The sequence below is a fragment of the Agelaius tricolor genome, unplaced genomic scaffold (genome assembly GCF_023055355.1).
Source record: "Agelaius tricolor isolate 1412-34295 unplaced genomic scaffold, bAgeTri1.0.p SCAF_28, whole genome shotgun sequence".
Classification (NCBI taxonomy): Eukaryota; Metazoa; Chordata; class Aves; order Passeriformes; family Icteridae; genus Agelaius; species Agelaius tricolor.
The window spans coordinates 5,143,510-5,159,245 of record NW_027269288.1 but is presented as its reverse complement, the minus strand read 5'-3'; the positions used below and the strand labels follow the sequence as shown (position 1 = coordinate 5,159,245).

General features: G+C 50.6%; 1 protein-coding gene across 1 annotated transcript in view; it reads right to left on the bottom strand.

Moving 5' to 3' along the window:
• Positions 1 to 2,000: 2,000 nt before the first annotated feature.
• KAZN (kazrin, periplakin interacting protein) overlaps positions 2,001 to 15,736 on the bottom strand; it is a 226,550-nt gene continuing 212,814 nt past the window's right edge. The window contains exons 4-10 of the mRNA XM_071449134.1: positions 15,515 to 15,706; positions 6,995 to 7,131; positions 6,443 to 6,613; positions 5,966 to 6,155; positions 4,921 to 5,051; positions 4,617 to 4,667; positions 2,001 to 4,018 (exon numbers count right to left, since the gene is read on the bottom strand). Of these exons, the coding sequence (XP_071305235.1) occupies positions 3,851 to 4,018; positions 4,617 to 4,667; positions 4,921 to 5,051; positions 5,966 to 6,155; positions 6,443 to 6,613; positions 6,995 to 7,131; positions 15,515 to 15,706 (1,040 nt within the window). The 3' untranslated portion in view covers positions 2,001 to 3,850. The remainder of the gene's footprint in view (positions 4,019 to 4,616; positions 4,668 to 4,920; positions 5,052 to 5,965; positions 6,156 to 6,442; positions 6,614 to 6,994; positions 7,132 to 15,514; positions 15,707 to 15,736) is intronic.

The window sequence follows — 15,736 nt, the reverse complement described above, 5'->3', positions numbered from 1 at the left end:
CAGGTTACCAGGGCAGGGCTGTGACACAGCAGGAAACCCAGCTTCTGTTGTAATGTCACCCAGAGGTGATGCCAGCACTGGCACAGCTGGGTGACACACCAGGAGGTGCTGGGGATGGCACCCTCTGTGGGGTACCCCACATCCCACACAACACCCCGTGTCCCCACGTGGCGTTGGGATGTTTGCCTTTCTCTGTCTAAAGTCCTCAGCGGGGAAAAGGCTCTGGTGAGCACAAGAGCCTGCACAACAACGCGGGCGGTGCAAAGTGCACCAAGGAGGGCGGTCACACCTAAAACAAACACAGCCGGGGCGCGGGAACGCGGGGACTGCTCACACGGTGGCAGCAGCGCAGCACGGCGGGGATGCAGCAGGGACCAGGCTGCGGTGGGATACAGCAGGGACGAGGCTGGTGTGGGATACAGCAGGGATGAGGCTGGTGTGGGATGCAGCAGGGACCAGGCTAGGGTGGGATACAGCAGGGATGAGGATGGGGTGGGATACAGCAGGGATGAGGCTGATGGGGGATGCAGCAGGGACCAGGCTAGGGTGGGATGCAGCAGGGATGAGGCTGATGGGGGATACAGCAGGGATGAGGCTGATGGGGGATACAGCAGGGATGAGGATGGTGTGGGATGCAGCAGGGATGAGGATGGTGTGGGATGCAGCAGGGATGAGGATGGTGTGGGATACAGCAGGGATGAGGCTGATGGGGGATACAGCAGGGATGAGGATGGTGTGGGATGCAGCAGGGATGAGGCTGATGGGGGATACAGCAGGGATGAGGATGGTGGGGGATGCAGCAGGGATGAGGCTGATGGGGGATACAGCAGGGATGAGGCTCCTGCAGCCTCCACTGCCAGGGAAGAGCAGGTCAGGGGGACAAAGCCACCAAGAAGCCCCCCCTCAGCCCAGACACCACAGACACAGGGAGTGTGGCCCCTCTGTTTGCCATGGCTCAGGTGAGGGGGGTGACCTGTGTCACCCTACACAGGGTCTGCCACCGTTCCCACAGCACAGGGCAGAAGCCTTACCAGGACTGGTGTGGCACTCTGACACGCTCCTGGCTCCCAAAACTTCTAAAACCACAGATGGGATGGACGAGCACCCACACCCCATCCCATGCACAAAGTACAACACCAAATCTCAGCAGGGAACTGCTCCAAGTGCAGCAAATCCCACCATGGGCTGTCCCCAGCTCATGTTTGCTGTGCTCAGCAGTTGCCCTTTAATGCCACCTCTAGCTCCCATTAACGCTGGATTCCAGCTGCAGGTGATAGACTTGCAGAGCCAGCTGGCTTCTCCTGAGTTTTTCCTATTTTTCTCTGTTCCAGCTCTCCCTATTTCAGACTATGGTGGCTCTTACCTGCTCAGCAGCTGCTCCAAAAGCCAGGACGCTGTTTCTGTCAGAAAAAAAGAAGAAAGAATAAAAGGTACATTTCTTGATCTGCACCCTGATTATGGGCTTGAAACTCATTGCAGGTTGCCTTTGCTCCAGGCCTGCAAAACAGCCACTGACCCCAAAACAGCATCAGGCCCCACTGGAAGTGCTGGCACAGGCTACAGGTGACCAATGTAATCTGAATAATAGTAACAATAAAAATAATTTATCAACCTCTACATTGATAACAATACATTTTCCAGTTGGAGCACACTTTCTGATTTCTCCATCCTTTCTGCTCTTCTTAGTCCTTCCCATTATATTTTCCATAGCCAAATGGGACAGCTCCTGTCTGTCCTTACTTACCTTAAACCCTTGAAATCCCCATTTCATATGGATGCAGACAGTCCCACCCTCCTGCCAGCATTCTTGCATCCAGGAGCAGGCATTTGGCTGGGAGCTGGTCCTGGGAACAGCTGGCCCAGCCTTCTCCTGAATCCTCCCATCACCCTGGAGCCCCTGAAATTCATGCAGCACTCGGGGTGTCCTGCACCCTGGTGCCACAACAGAGATGCCAACAACCCATCCAGGCTCTCCAATTAAACCACATGGAGTTCATCCATACTTTAAAATAAGCTTTATTTAGATCTTTTATAATTTTATATTTGCATCCATGCCTTCAAGGATTCTCCCCCGCTCACAGGGGGAAAAGTTAAATCTAATGTTACCCATAATTCATATGCTATTTAGCAAAGTTCTCTTTTAAATAAATCATCCTCTTAGTAATTTTTAGAATTACTTCCTAATTTACAAAAAAGCTGAAATGCAAAGGAAACTACTCGATAACAAGGAGATCGCTCATCTGTTCTGGTGGTTTAGAGTTTAAATTATAAAAAACGCAAGGAGAACAAAGAAAAAAACAAACAGAACAGAACCCAAAAAAACAACAAAATATATAAAAATGCTTCTCTGCAGAGAAAAGATGCCATGGGGCAAAGCCTGCCCTGCCACCCCAGGAGAGCCTGGGGGGGCTGGTCCCTCTGTCACCCCCTCCATGGCCTCTCTGCATCATCCCTTGGAATGGAATATACAGCGCGAGGGCATTGGTTTAGTTCGGTGAATTAAGACAAAATACCCTTTTTTTTCAACCAGGGCGCATGTATCAGAATTAAGAAAAATAATACACTATTATAGTTCATTAAATAAATCTTAATACATTTTTTTTAAGAGCTTAAAATTATACTGTAAGCATTAAAGCATAAGGTACTTATCTTGGCATAAGCAGAGCGCGGCACGTGTTAGTGGAGAGGGGAAGCGGCTGCCGCACCGGGGGGCGGTTTGGGGGCATTTCCAAGGAATTTGGAAAAACAAGCTCCACCTGTGCTTCCAAATCACCCCAGAGCCAGAAAAACCTCCCTAGTGGGGACTCGTACCGATTTCCCCAGCCCCCTCTGACGGCAGTAACACCCCAAACTGGAGCGGGGTGGCCGGCCCTATCTGAGCAACATCTTGGGATATGGGATATCTGGGATATCACCTTTCTCCCAGCTCGTGCCGGATCCCCCTAAATTTTACTTGAAGCAAAGGGTGAGCACCCCCCAAAAGCAGGGAAAAACAGTGGGCAAAGCTCCCACCAGCTTGCCCCCATCTGATCTCCCGGCATGTGTTTAGGTTTGCGTTTTCCAAGGCGTTAAGTGCTCCTGGGGCAGCTGAGGGAGCCCGGGCTGGGGGGTCCACAGCCCCAATCTCCCCCAACAGCAACTTCCCAGGACAGTACAGTACAAACACCCCCTTCCTCCTCCCCGCCCCATCCCAACCGACGTGGAAAAATATAAAAATCCCAAAACTTCTGCAATAATTTAGTTAGAATAGCTCCTCTGGGTTTGTGCAAATAAATTAAAACAACTAAAAAGGAACGTTAAAACACTTATTTCCAGACCGGCAGGCGTAACAACCAGCCCGGGTCGCCTCCGCGGGGCTCGGCCAGGAAGACATCACAGCGAAGGAGATTTTCTTCTTGTTGTTTTTGTGTGTTTTCTCTCTAAGATCCCTCAGCTGGGCAGGTCCTTTGTCCCCAAGCGAGGACATCCCGCAGGCTGGGCTCCGGAAAACAGCGGTTTCGGACAAGAGACATCACAAGCACAAAGTGCACAATATTTCTCGTATTTACAGAGACACAGCAGTCCTTCAAGTTTCAAGTTTTGTCAAAAGAACAAGAAAAAAGAACAAAAAACCCCCTCCCAAAACAAGAAAAAAAACCCCAACCCAAACGGACAAACTGAAGCGACAACAAAGGAGTTACCGGGATGGAAATAAACAAAACAAAAAAAAAAACCAAGGAAAAAAGGGAAAAAACTGAAGTTACGACACAGCTGCATCGCTCCCAAGACAACAGGTAACAGGTCCACAGGTGGGACGGGCTGTGGGAAGGGGATATGTACATGTGCAGGGCCGGGAGAGGCTCTGGCGCCGTCACCAGTCCGCATCCTCCTCGATGTAGTAGTCGGGGGCCGTCCCGTCGAAGAGCCCAGGATCGAGGGACTTGCGCTGCTTCCCCCGGGCAAACACCCTGGAGATGGAGCCAAAGCCCATCTTCTCTTTCTTCTTTTTCCGTTTTTGGTCTTCCAGGTCTTCTAGAGACTGTGGGAGGGAGGAGAAGACGCAAGTTTAGGCACCCAGATTTTCCTTTACCATTTTTCCCCTTCACTCACATCAAGGGTGAGGGACCATGTGGTCCCAGTCCCAAAAAGTTTGGATCCAGGTCACAAAAAATATTTTCAGCCAGATCCCACAAAATATTTTCATCCAGGTCCAAAGTAATGTTAAGATCCTGGTCCAAAATACAATAACATTCCTGAAACCTGTGTGGTGGAATTTGCAGTGTAATTGGGCCCCCTCTCCACAGCCCAGGATTTTGGCCTCTTTAATTCAACTGGATCAGGATTCCAACTCTGGGAATAAATAATCAGAGCATTTGTCTGGATTGCAAAAATATCCCAGTGTTTTAGGGCCAAATACAGAAGAATTACATGCTTTGGCTGGACCATATAAAAAATCAACACTGTGATAGTCTGAGCTCAGTGAATCCCTATGGGGGCAAATTATGGGAATAGGAGACATCCCAGACTTACAATTCAGGATGACTTCCATTCATCCCAAGTCGTCATGCCTCTGACCCACCACCCCCAAGTACTTTCTAGCACAGAAAGGGGTCTCACAAGCAGGATTTGTGCCCTACCTGTACGATTGGATTGTGCAAGTTCTTCTGTACCGGTCCAGGACTGTCCCCCTATGGCACAAGGAGATGGATCCATTGAATCAACAACCCTGATACAGCCCAAGATCCTCCACCCCCAGGTCAAAGGGCAGCGTTTGTGCAGCTGGACTGGAGTTGGGCTGGAATAAACCCCAGGGCAGCAGCTTTCCAGGTCAGCCAAACCCCAGTATGCCTCCCAGTGTTTTGGGAAGCAGAGGCCCCACAGAATGCCCAGAGCCCATCTCCCCAGGGCAGGGCATCAGAGCCCCAGCAGGCAGGCCCTTACGTTGCAGAGCGAGTGCGTTCGATGCCGGGGTGAGTTGATGTCACTCGGAGTGGACGACCGGTCACCTTCGGCCGCCGAGGCGTCGGAGATGATGGACGGCTGCCGGGAATGGCAGGGGCTCACTCTGACCGCTGCAAGGCGGGGGGAAAACGGGAATTAACACCAGCAAACCTCTGATGCACTTCCAAAAGAGCATGGGACTCCTAATCCCAGGGCTGTGGGTTTGGGCCCCACGTTGGGCACCACCTGTTCTGGTGTCTCTGAGTGCCACTGAGGGAACCCCAGCCAGCCCCAAGATGGTGAACAGTGGGGAGGGCACTCTCTCGTGCCCTGGGGGATACAGAGGGCAGCCAGGCTGATCCCTGGGGGTACAGAGGGCAGCCAGGCTGATCCCTGGGGATAGGGAAGGCAGCCAGGCTGATCCCTGAGGGTACTGAAGGCAGCCAGGCTGATCGCCTGCAGCAGAGGAGATGCTGGAACAATAGCAGAAGATGAAGGGGTTGGTTCTTAGCAGGGGTTAATCCAAGGTCTATTCCAGGAGCTCTGGGGAGCCCCTACCACCTCAGGGGCCTCCTGCTGAAAGTCCTGGGAGAGGTGCCAAGGTTACATTTAAAGGGAGGTGTAAACCTAAAGTAGGTAACATTTTACTAACCAGTAAGTGACCCTAAGGGATGGATGCTGGGGAATGGACATTTAGGACAGTGTATGGAGAAACACTTGGGGGGTTGACCCCCAGCCTCTGGCTAATCACTTAATGTCCTGGACAGAAAGTTCTAGATGGAGGGGATGGGATGCTGAGTGACTGACAGAGAGCCAGGGTGGGGATTTGGGGATGATCTCAGCAAAGGAAAGGGATTACACAGGTAGAGGGAGGGGGTACAATCTGGGGCAAACCATTTAGGAAAAATATGGGGATACAAAACCAAAGCTATTACAGAGTATTACAAGGTATAAAAACAAACTACAACAGGGAGGGGTGGTTTTGACCATCTTTCCTCCCAGAAGAGGTTTGGCACTGAGGATTTGCCATCCAAGGGGTGCCCACCTTGCCGGTCTGCCGAGTGCTGGGGGTGTGAGTGGTAGAGGGTCTGCTGGCTCTGCCGGATGGCGGCGGTCAGCGGGAGGTCAGCCTGCATCACCCACTCCTGGTTGCCATTCAGCACCGTCTCGCCAGGCATGGCCAAGGAATGGCGCTTGGGCACGTCCTTGGTCAGCGTAGCCAGGGATTGCTTGGCCTGGGGAAGGACATTAGGACATTGAGGTGGTGGTGGTGGTGGAGTGGGAAAACCATGTGAACATCTCCCAGAGCAGCAGAACAAGCAGCAACACACTTCACAGCAAACCCACCCTCCCCCGGGCAAGCAAAGATCCCAACTGTGCCTGGGATATCAACTTATTTTTAAGTGATCCCCATGCCAAGGATATCAAGCTCCTTTTGAGAGATGGAATATTTTCCTCTCATTTTTGCAGTAGTGCAACCACTGCAGCAAGCACTGAGATCTGTACAAATGATCCAGCTCACCATGGCCAGCTCGGCCTCCAGCTCCTTCATGCGGTTGTCCTTCAGGTCGAGCTGGGAGCGCAGGGCGCTGGCGTGGTCCGTGGCCTCCTTGGCCTGCCGCCGCAGCTCCCACTTCTCCCGCTCCAGGAGATCCTTCTCCTTGGCCAGGGCTTTCACCGCGTCCTCGCTCTCCTGCTGGGACAGGGGTGGCCATCAGGAAGGGGAAATCTAAACTAAAAACCCTTCTGTCACAACCCCATTGGGGACCACACAACCACGAGCAGTATCTTAGGTGTCACAAGAGCTCTGTGCTGACAGGAATATCAACTCTTTTTGGGGAGTCCAGAATGCAACTGGTCCCCAAAAAGAAATGCTCACTGTGCACCTGGTTAAAATTACATCAAATCCCCCATGTCTGGCTCTCTTTCCTCCATTTAACCTTAAACTCCTGTGGTCCATCCCAACCCCAACAGGAGCCCAGCTGGGTCTTTAGCAGGATTTAGCCAGATTACAAACCAGGTTTCACACTGAGCCCTCTGTGCCACGGGAGCATGGGGTGGGCTCTGCACTCACTTTCCTGTGCTGCTCGTAGTTGCGGATGAAGTCGCGGAGCTGCTCCTCTCGGCTCTCCAGCGTGGCGTACAGCTGCTGCATCTGGCTCACCAGGTCTGTCTTCTCCCCCTTCAAGCGCTTGCGGTCGGCTTTCATGGCTGTGGGAGAGAGGATCACTCCAGCATGGCAGCCACTTGGCTCCATCTCTTTTATTTTTCAAGGAAAAAGCACCAAAATGAGAATTCTGGGGGCTGGGCTGGGAGAACATGCCCGATTCACCCTCATCGCTGCACCCCTCAAAATGCCCATCACGTGGCTCCTCATCACTGCCCATCCTCCAAGGGGCAGCTCAGAACTTGGAAAAGGAGGTTTGGGAGCAAAACTGCAGCCTCAGCCTTGGGGCCTGGCACAGGAAAACCTGCTGCTCTCTTTCCAGGATAAATAAACCACAACCAGTTTATTTTTAGCAGTGAGGCAGATTCCAGAGAGCTCCCATGAGCCCAGGGCACGGCTCCCTGAGTGTCCCCTTCCAGCTCAGGGATGCTGTGTTGGGATGAGGGGATGAGCAGAGGCACGTGGGATGTGATGGGTGATTCAACAGCCCTGAGAAGAACCCAAAACCTTCATGTTTCCCCTCCTCATGGCACCAGTGAGGGATGCTCGCTGACCACCGACTCTGGGACAGCTGTGAAAGGCTGGAAATCCAGGAAGAATTACAGAAATCTCATGTAGGACAAGGAGTTTTGGTCACTTCTGTACATCAGTGCTTTACCCAGTACTGAACCTGGTCCTTGGCAGTGCTGCAGAAATTCCCTGTGGCTCCCTGCTCCAGATACACCCCACCCCACCAAATAATGCCCAGTTTAGGAATCAGATCACAAATATTTCATTATATATTCCTGCTTTTCCACCCTGAGCAGTGCTGCTAACTCAGGGACTGTCCTTGCACTCATCATATTGAATCACTGAGTCTTGCAAGTTGTTGTTTGTGTTATTCAAAAAATCCTAAATGCCCCCAAAACTCTCCAGAAAACAAAACCACCTCAAAGCCACCAGGGGCTGTGTACACTACTACAAAAGCTGCCAGAAGATGATGCAGCATCATGAGTGGGACCTGTCTTCATGCACACATCCAAGCTTTCTCCATCAGATTACAGAAATCACAGCAGCTGCTTCAGCCCACACTGTGTTTTCTGCCCCCTGCAATGAGTCATTTCATCTGGGGGTTCAACTGCACGTCAGGAACCTTTGGGCTCCTCTCAACACGTGGGGATAATAACACCAATGAAAGAAATACAAGGAAACTGTGACTTGTGGCACTCTGAAAGGGGAATTAATTTCCTTCATGCACCTTTGGCACCCTTGGCTTTGAGCCTTTGCTTCACCCAGCACAGGGGAGCTCTGCTCCCACCCTCCTCAGGCTGGGAACTCTCCAAAGGCATTTCCACCTGTGTGTAAGCAGGGAGAGCACCATTATTTGTGTGCAGTGAAGCTCCCAGGCACCCTCAGTCAGAATTAGCTGACAGCAGGGATCACCCAGCCCTGCACACGTGCTGGGATAGACCCCAAAATCAAAACAGCCCCCCCAGTCCAGCTCTGTGCAGCTCCCACACCCCACCCCAGCTTGTGACAACCACAGTCTCCAGAAGAGGTTTATTCAGCTGTGAACTTCTGTGCACAGGTTTTACTCTACTTTTTTTCCTATTTCTTACTGGGAAGATGAACAGTATATCCAACACTTGGAATGTACTGTAAGGAAAGGAGGGGGTTTGCAGGTGAGAGGAGAAAAAGATAAGGGAGAAAATCAGACCAAACAGTGGAGGAAGAGGGAGATGCTTTGGACTATAGAGATTTTTATCTGTTAAAATCCAAGAGATGAAACCCTTTGGATCAACTATTCTGCCAGTAAGCACTGGAGATAGATCAGAACACCAAAAACCAGAAAATGAGGTAGGAAATGCTGCAAAAATTCACATTGTCCTGTGACAAGGAGCTCTTGGGAGTCCTCCTTGCCCACTTCAATGAACACGACTCCTCCTGGGACAGCTCGGCCTCTTCCGACACCAGGACTTCCCTTACTTTATTCCCATCTTAGGAAATTCCTACAGAAACCCTCTAAAAACAATCACAACCACACCCAAGTCTTTGAAAAAGCCCTTTCCCACTGCCTGTGTCTACTTAACCACCACCTTCCCTTGCCCAATTCTTTCACAGGAACCAAAAACTTCCTAAAAATAAAAATTAATGATAAATTGACCGAACCATACTAGGGTGAGGTCCAGACCCCACAGACACATATGTATCTATATATCTGTAAAATTTAATTTCCTCAAGGATAGTCAGAGGCTCTTATAAAAGTTTAAGTCACATTTGCCAATCTCTGATGCTGGAGGCAACAAAAAGAATCCTAATGAACTTAATTAAATAGTGAGTCCCCTATAGCATACAAACTCCTTTAATTAGTGGCAGTGTTCATGGCCCTTAAAGATTTACAGAAAACACTTAATCATTTGCCAATAAAAAAAAGAAAATGCTCTGAAGTACTATTAGAAGAAGGGTAACTATATCCCAAGGTTGAATATGCTTTGATATACTAATATTTACCAATATTTATGCCAGTGTATCAGTATTACAAGAAGATTATGAGGTTTGGGTATTGAAAGAGCAGATTTTTTCCTATTAACCCCACAGGACAATTTACCATTCACTGCATTTCATATTTGAGAGATTTGCTGAAATTAACAGACTTTTTTTTGCTCCCCTCTATTGCTCTCCTTCCTCCAAGAACGATTAGCTCCTAAGCTTAAAGAAGATTTATCAGTCATTTGAGAAGTTCATTCCAAGCCAAATTAATAGGAAATTAATTGAAAAAGGCAGGAGAAAAATAAAAAGTGAGGCAGAAGTGAGCTGTGAGGGCTGCCAGCAGCTCCTGGACCGAGCCCCACTTGCTGCAGCAGCTTAATTTGTCCTTAGCAAACAAGCCCAGCTAATTACTCAGTCGGGGAAAACGAGCCTTTGCAATCCATGGCCAGCCAAGGAGGGATAAAGCAGATTTTCCCTGGCTATCGTGTCCATCTGAGGAGGTGAAATGGCTTTTTCCTTTAATCTGATGATCCAGGGCCAGGTTTCTATATCCCAAACCCCCACAAGTGTCCAAATAAACTCCCCCAGCCCACTGGCACAGCAGGCTCTGAACAAACCTCTGACCTCTTCATAAACCCTAGAAAACAAGCAAGAAATCCTAAACCCAGCCCATGAGTGGAAAGTACTTCTCTTACTTGCATTATTCATTTTCCTCCCCTCCAAAGCACGTGGCAGAAGGAGAGGGGGGACCCAGCAGCCCCCCCTGGACTCAGCAGCTCAGCCCCAGCCTTGGCATCAAGGGATGGGGGAGATGGGCTGGGATGAGCTGGGTGAACCCCCCCAGCTCCCACCACCATCCCCACCTGCACCAGGTCACCCTGCCCTGTTGTTATCTGAGCTCCCACCTCCTGCCACTTGATCCTCTCTCAGTCCTTTGGGAGAAGAATGATGGGCACAGACGTGACGGGACCAGCTCTGAGCTGGGCTCCTCCTGCAGCCACAACAGTTAAAATCCACCCCCTCAGCACCTTTTATTCCCAGCTCTGTGTAAGGAGCCAAAATCCAGTGGCTCCACTGGGGAGGCACAGCCTTGTCTGGGACAGCAGCAGGGCTGGAACCACCCAGCAATGCCACCACTGGCCCCAGTCTGATCTCACCATCCCACAGCTTCCAGCTCCTGTATCCTAAACCCAGGCATCTCCCCCCAGGATGGAGGCTGCTCTAAATACTGCCCTCCCTCTTTGAGATTAATAGTGTCAGATGAAGGGGATCTCAATTACACAACATCCTGATGTGGAGGGGACCCACAAGGATCACTGATGTCCAGCCCCTGGCCTATGAGGTGGAGCCCCCACCATCCAGCAGAGGTTCCCTTGGAGGACACATGAGTAATAATTAGTGTGACTGCCTTGATAATGTGATATTGGATGAAAAACTACTGCTTGAACCATAGAAGCAGCATCTCTGCCCAGTTTCACACTCCTGGGATGAGGCAGCAATGTCCAGGCACACACCAGGGCATTGGCAGGAGATGCAGCACACCCTTGAACTCCAAAGAGCAGCTTCCCATGACTCCCATCCACTTCCAAGTCCTCCTCTCACCCCACACAATGTGAATTTTCATGCCAGGAACAGAATCAGAGCTGACTTTCTCACTTACTGAATCACACACTTATTTTCTAATGCAGGGCAGGGCATCCTTGGGGAGCATGGCTGGAACCCCAGGGATGCCCCGTGCAACAGGAATGTGCAAACCCATCCTGTCCCATTAACATTGACTTAATTTCTCCTGTTTCTTCCTTGCAGCCATGAAATCCAATATTGTCACCATGACTAACCCATAACATCAGCATGGCAGTGCTGCTCCTTGCTTTGCAATTAAAGAGCCACGTGAGGTCCCCGGTGCAGCTGTCACCAGCAGGAAGATCTTGATGCTGAAAACATCCACATTCTGTGGTGTCAGGCAGAGCCAGCACTCTCTCCTGGGGGTGTGGAGGTATGGAGCAGGCAGGAAATTAGAGCCCAATGTCACATTTCAGGAAAAAGTGAGGTGAGGCAATTCTCCATCAGGGAGTTTAGCTGGTAACAGCCAAGGGCTTTCCAAACCTGACCCAGCAGCCAACAAGGTGATCAATAACTTCTGAAAACTTCAGGTGGGTCTCCAAAGGAGAAAACCAGGTTTTGTGTAGAGATCCAGGTCCTTATAGTGGAGATGGCTTCCTTGGCTGGGTCCATGGCTGGACATCCATTTGCCAGGACATCCAGCCAGTGGGACACCCATCTTCTGGGACACCCATCTGCCAGGTCACACATCCTTCTGGGATATCCATCTGATGCAACCCTCATCTTCTGGATCATCTATCCACTGGGACACCCATCCATCCATTTCTTTGCTACCCACCCCCTCATTGCAGCAAGTTGAGGGTGTTGTGGATCTCTGTATGATGCTTTCCCCAGCCCAAATACTATTCCTGGGGAGTCACAGCTTTGAGCTGAAGGTGAGAGAAGGAGAAAACCAGGCTACAACTCATTTGTGGAGCAGACACGAAGTTGGTTCATGCCTTTCCAAGCAGCAGGGAAAGCCAGCCTGAGGTTTCCAGGCTGGCATCAAAAAGAAAACAGAAACCAGGTTTGCTCTCGGTGTGATAATCCCAGAGGCAAGCTCCAGCATATTGGATAAAGCTTCCCAGAAATGGGGTTTCTGCCATTAGCCCACATGCTCATGGATGTCTCCCAGCCAAGAGGCTCCTCAAGTCCCCCAGGCACTTGGGCACAGTCCCTGCCCACAGCAGGACCAGCAGTAATAAAGCTGTCTGCAACTTCTCCCATCAGGGATTTCCACACCAGAAATCCAGACCACATCCACACCTTTCCAGCCAGGATGGGGGAAATAATAACTGCACAAATGCTGCAAGCACAATTCAGAGTCCCAGCCGTGGCAGAAGTGGAGAGGGAGGTAGGGTGTAGCACAATGGGATTTTAATTGGATGTTAATGGAATAAAAAAAGTGCAAGAGATGGAATTAGCCCAGGAAAAAAGTGGAATAAAGATGCACAAAGCACATGCTGACAGAAATAAAGGAACTGGTGGAGTTGCTCCTGCAGAGCACCCCCTGTGCTGGGCCAGATCCCTGCCCCTACCCTGCACAGCAAGGACTTGTTACACAGCACAGGGAAGATGCAGCACAGGCTTAACAGCTTTATCCTGTGCCAAATGCTGTTGAGAAGGGCTGGAAATGTATCTCCAAAGGAGGACAATGAACCCACCTTCATGGAGACCATCACAAAGCAAACCCTGTGTGGTTGTGCAAAGTAAAGCCTCTTAAAAACTGCAGGAGCCCCCAAAAGCAAACCTGAGCAGCAAACCCTCTGTGCTTCCCTTTGCAGCACGGCCCAGCACGCCAAGATCCATCTGAACCAGCTGCACTGCACTTCCAGGCTCAGAGCCAGCAATGATGACAGATTTCCATATAATTTATCTGCTAATGACATTCCACAGGACCCACCATGGATCGTGGGCTGCTGCAGGCACGGGGATGCTGCAGCCTCTGCTGCTGGGTGTGGGGCAGCCTTTGGTGAGGATGATGTGGGACTGGGGATGCAGGAATGCAGGTTGGGAGGAGGAGCAGCTCTTGAGAGGTGCTCTGGCTGCAGGACACAACTGACACAGACCCCTAAACTACAGGACAGTGTGGCCAAGGCTCCCTGTGCCCCTGGCACAGCCTTATCCCACACTCAGAGCCATGACTTGCCCACTGAGTCCATCAGCAGCTCCATCTCCCCTGGCAGATCCAGCCACCAGGCGCCGTTTTTCCTCCACTTTTGGCTACGTTTCTCTCTGGACAATTTTTCACAGAAAGGAAAAAGGATTTTTTTCCCCCTCCAGCTGCTGAGCTCGTTTTCAAGTTATCCATCTCAGTCACTGCTGCCAAGCCTGCTCTGCTGCCCAGAGCCTCCAGCCCAGATCCAGCCTGGACAACTTTCCCAAAACCACAGAAGCTTCTCAATATTGCAGGACAGGGAAGGAGCACCAATTGAAAAAAGCTTCTTGCTGTATGCCCATCCAAGAGTCAACTGAGATTCTCTCTTCCTAGCCACCACACCTGCAGAGAAGTCCTGGAAAACCAAGCTCAGAGGCTTGAATACTGGCAAATAAAAGTCCAATAAAACCCCAACATTATATTCCTTAAATACTCACAATCTTCAAGCCAAACTCACTTTTTCTCTGGACTATCCTCCACAGAAGCACATACAGAAGCTTCTGAGATGACTTCTTACTCTTATTTTTTTTTGTAACTAGTTTTATAATAGTTCTGCTTTTATGCATTTTGCATTTATCAGCACTTCCCCCCCTGCCCCATCCACATGGAGCAAATATTCCCTAATTAAGGTTTTTCTCCTCCAATTACAGTTCTATAAACCCAAAGAATTTCCTGCTGCCTGAGGCTGCACTGGTGGTGTGGGGAGAGACAGGATTTTGGAGGTATTTTGTCTGTTGCTGATTTTATAGGGATATTTTTGTACATCAGAGAGTGATAACAAAATTTCCTGAAGTCCTTTCCCCAAATACTGACTCAGCCCAATTGCCTGCGCCTCGGAGCATCTCAGCATCCTGGACAGGGGGAGATGCAGAGGCCCCACAGCTCCCCACGTGCTGCTCAGCCTCTGAGCCTGAAAACTTTTGACAGCTTCTCCTCATAATCCTCAAATATGAGCTGACAAGTGCAAGTTACACTCGGTATGCTGGGGATTTCAGATGTTATTTAGAGCCACAGCGCTGCCAGGGTTTGACGAGTGAGAGCCTTCCCTGCTCAGGATCATCCCCTGGCTCCAGCTGACAAACCATCCTGCCTGGATTTATTGGCAGCTTGGTTTTAGAGCAGAAAAGCTGCAATGTTGTATTTTGCTCCACACACCCCAGTCCCAGGACTTGCTGAGCTGGTAAGGAAGGGGGAGCACAGTCCCAGCTGGCACAAAACCCCCCAAAGGCAGGCATGAAGGAAGGAGGAGACCCTGAATGTCACCTGGAGGTAACCCCAAGGAAACCACCTGCAGTCACCAGGAAACTCACAGCTTCCCTCCTGCAAGTCTGAGGGGCTCAAATCCAACCCAAACCCCATCACCAGCTGCATTTCAGCTGCTGCCTTGGCTCTATTCTACAGCTGTGGAGGAATTCCTTTGCAGCGCTGCCATCAGCCCTCACATCCCATTGCCCAGCCCATTGCTCCACACCAGCCCTTGCTGGGGCAGGAGAGCAGGGGGGTCCCAGGGACACCCAGCCCCCAGCAGGAGCACTCTGCAGAGCCCAAGTGAAAAGAATGGCTTTTTGTTCCCTCATTAATCAACATTTTGAAAGTTGAGGGTGCTGGAGAGGTGCAGTCATTACCTGTGGAAACCCAGGGCACTGGGAATATTTGTCTGCTCTGGGGTGCCCTGACTTTGACCCTCATTCATGGAGAAAGCTTCCCAGACTTCAAGATAGACTGGAATCCACAAAAGTGTGAAATAGATTCTAGAGAGCAGTGCAGGTGTGTCACTGGGTGAGAAATTGAGGTTTTGGGGTTTTTAGTGTGTTGTGGATGGCAGCAAGATGGAGGGCACAGGGTGTTGTCCTGGGTTTCTTCTTCATGCTTCTTCTTCCTCCTTCTCCATGGGTTTGGGTGGCATTTTGTAATTGGGCAGAAAAGTCTGCACTGGGGGCTTTTTGGGATCAGTTATTGGGTTAAAAGGGGAAATAATCCAGGTGTCAGTTCTTAATTGGACAGTTTAGTCTTAAAAGCCCTTGTACCAAGAGATTGTTGGCCATTTTGTGCCTTCTAATGAAAAGCTGCAGAACTCCCAGCAGTGAGACTGTTTTACTGATAAGAAATAATAAACACCTGAGTGTGAACATGAACTCCTGTCTCAGTGCCTTCAATGCAGACCCAGAAAAACCCACAACTGGAATGCCCACACTTACCCTGCAGAGCCTCCTTGGCACGTGCCAGCTCCTGCTCCTTCTGTGCCAGCTGCACCTTCAGCTCGGTGGCCGAGAGCACCTCTGGGGACTTGCTGCCGTGGGTCTCCTCCAGGTCCTTGGTCAGCATTTCCTTCATTTGCCGGAGCAGGTGAACCTCCTCCTGCAGCTGGGCCACCTCCTCCCGCAGCAGCGCTGCAGGAAGAAGGGACACAATGTCAGGAA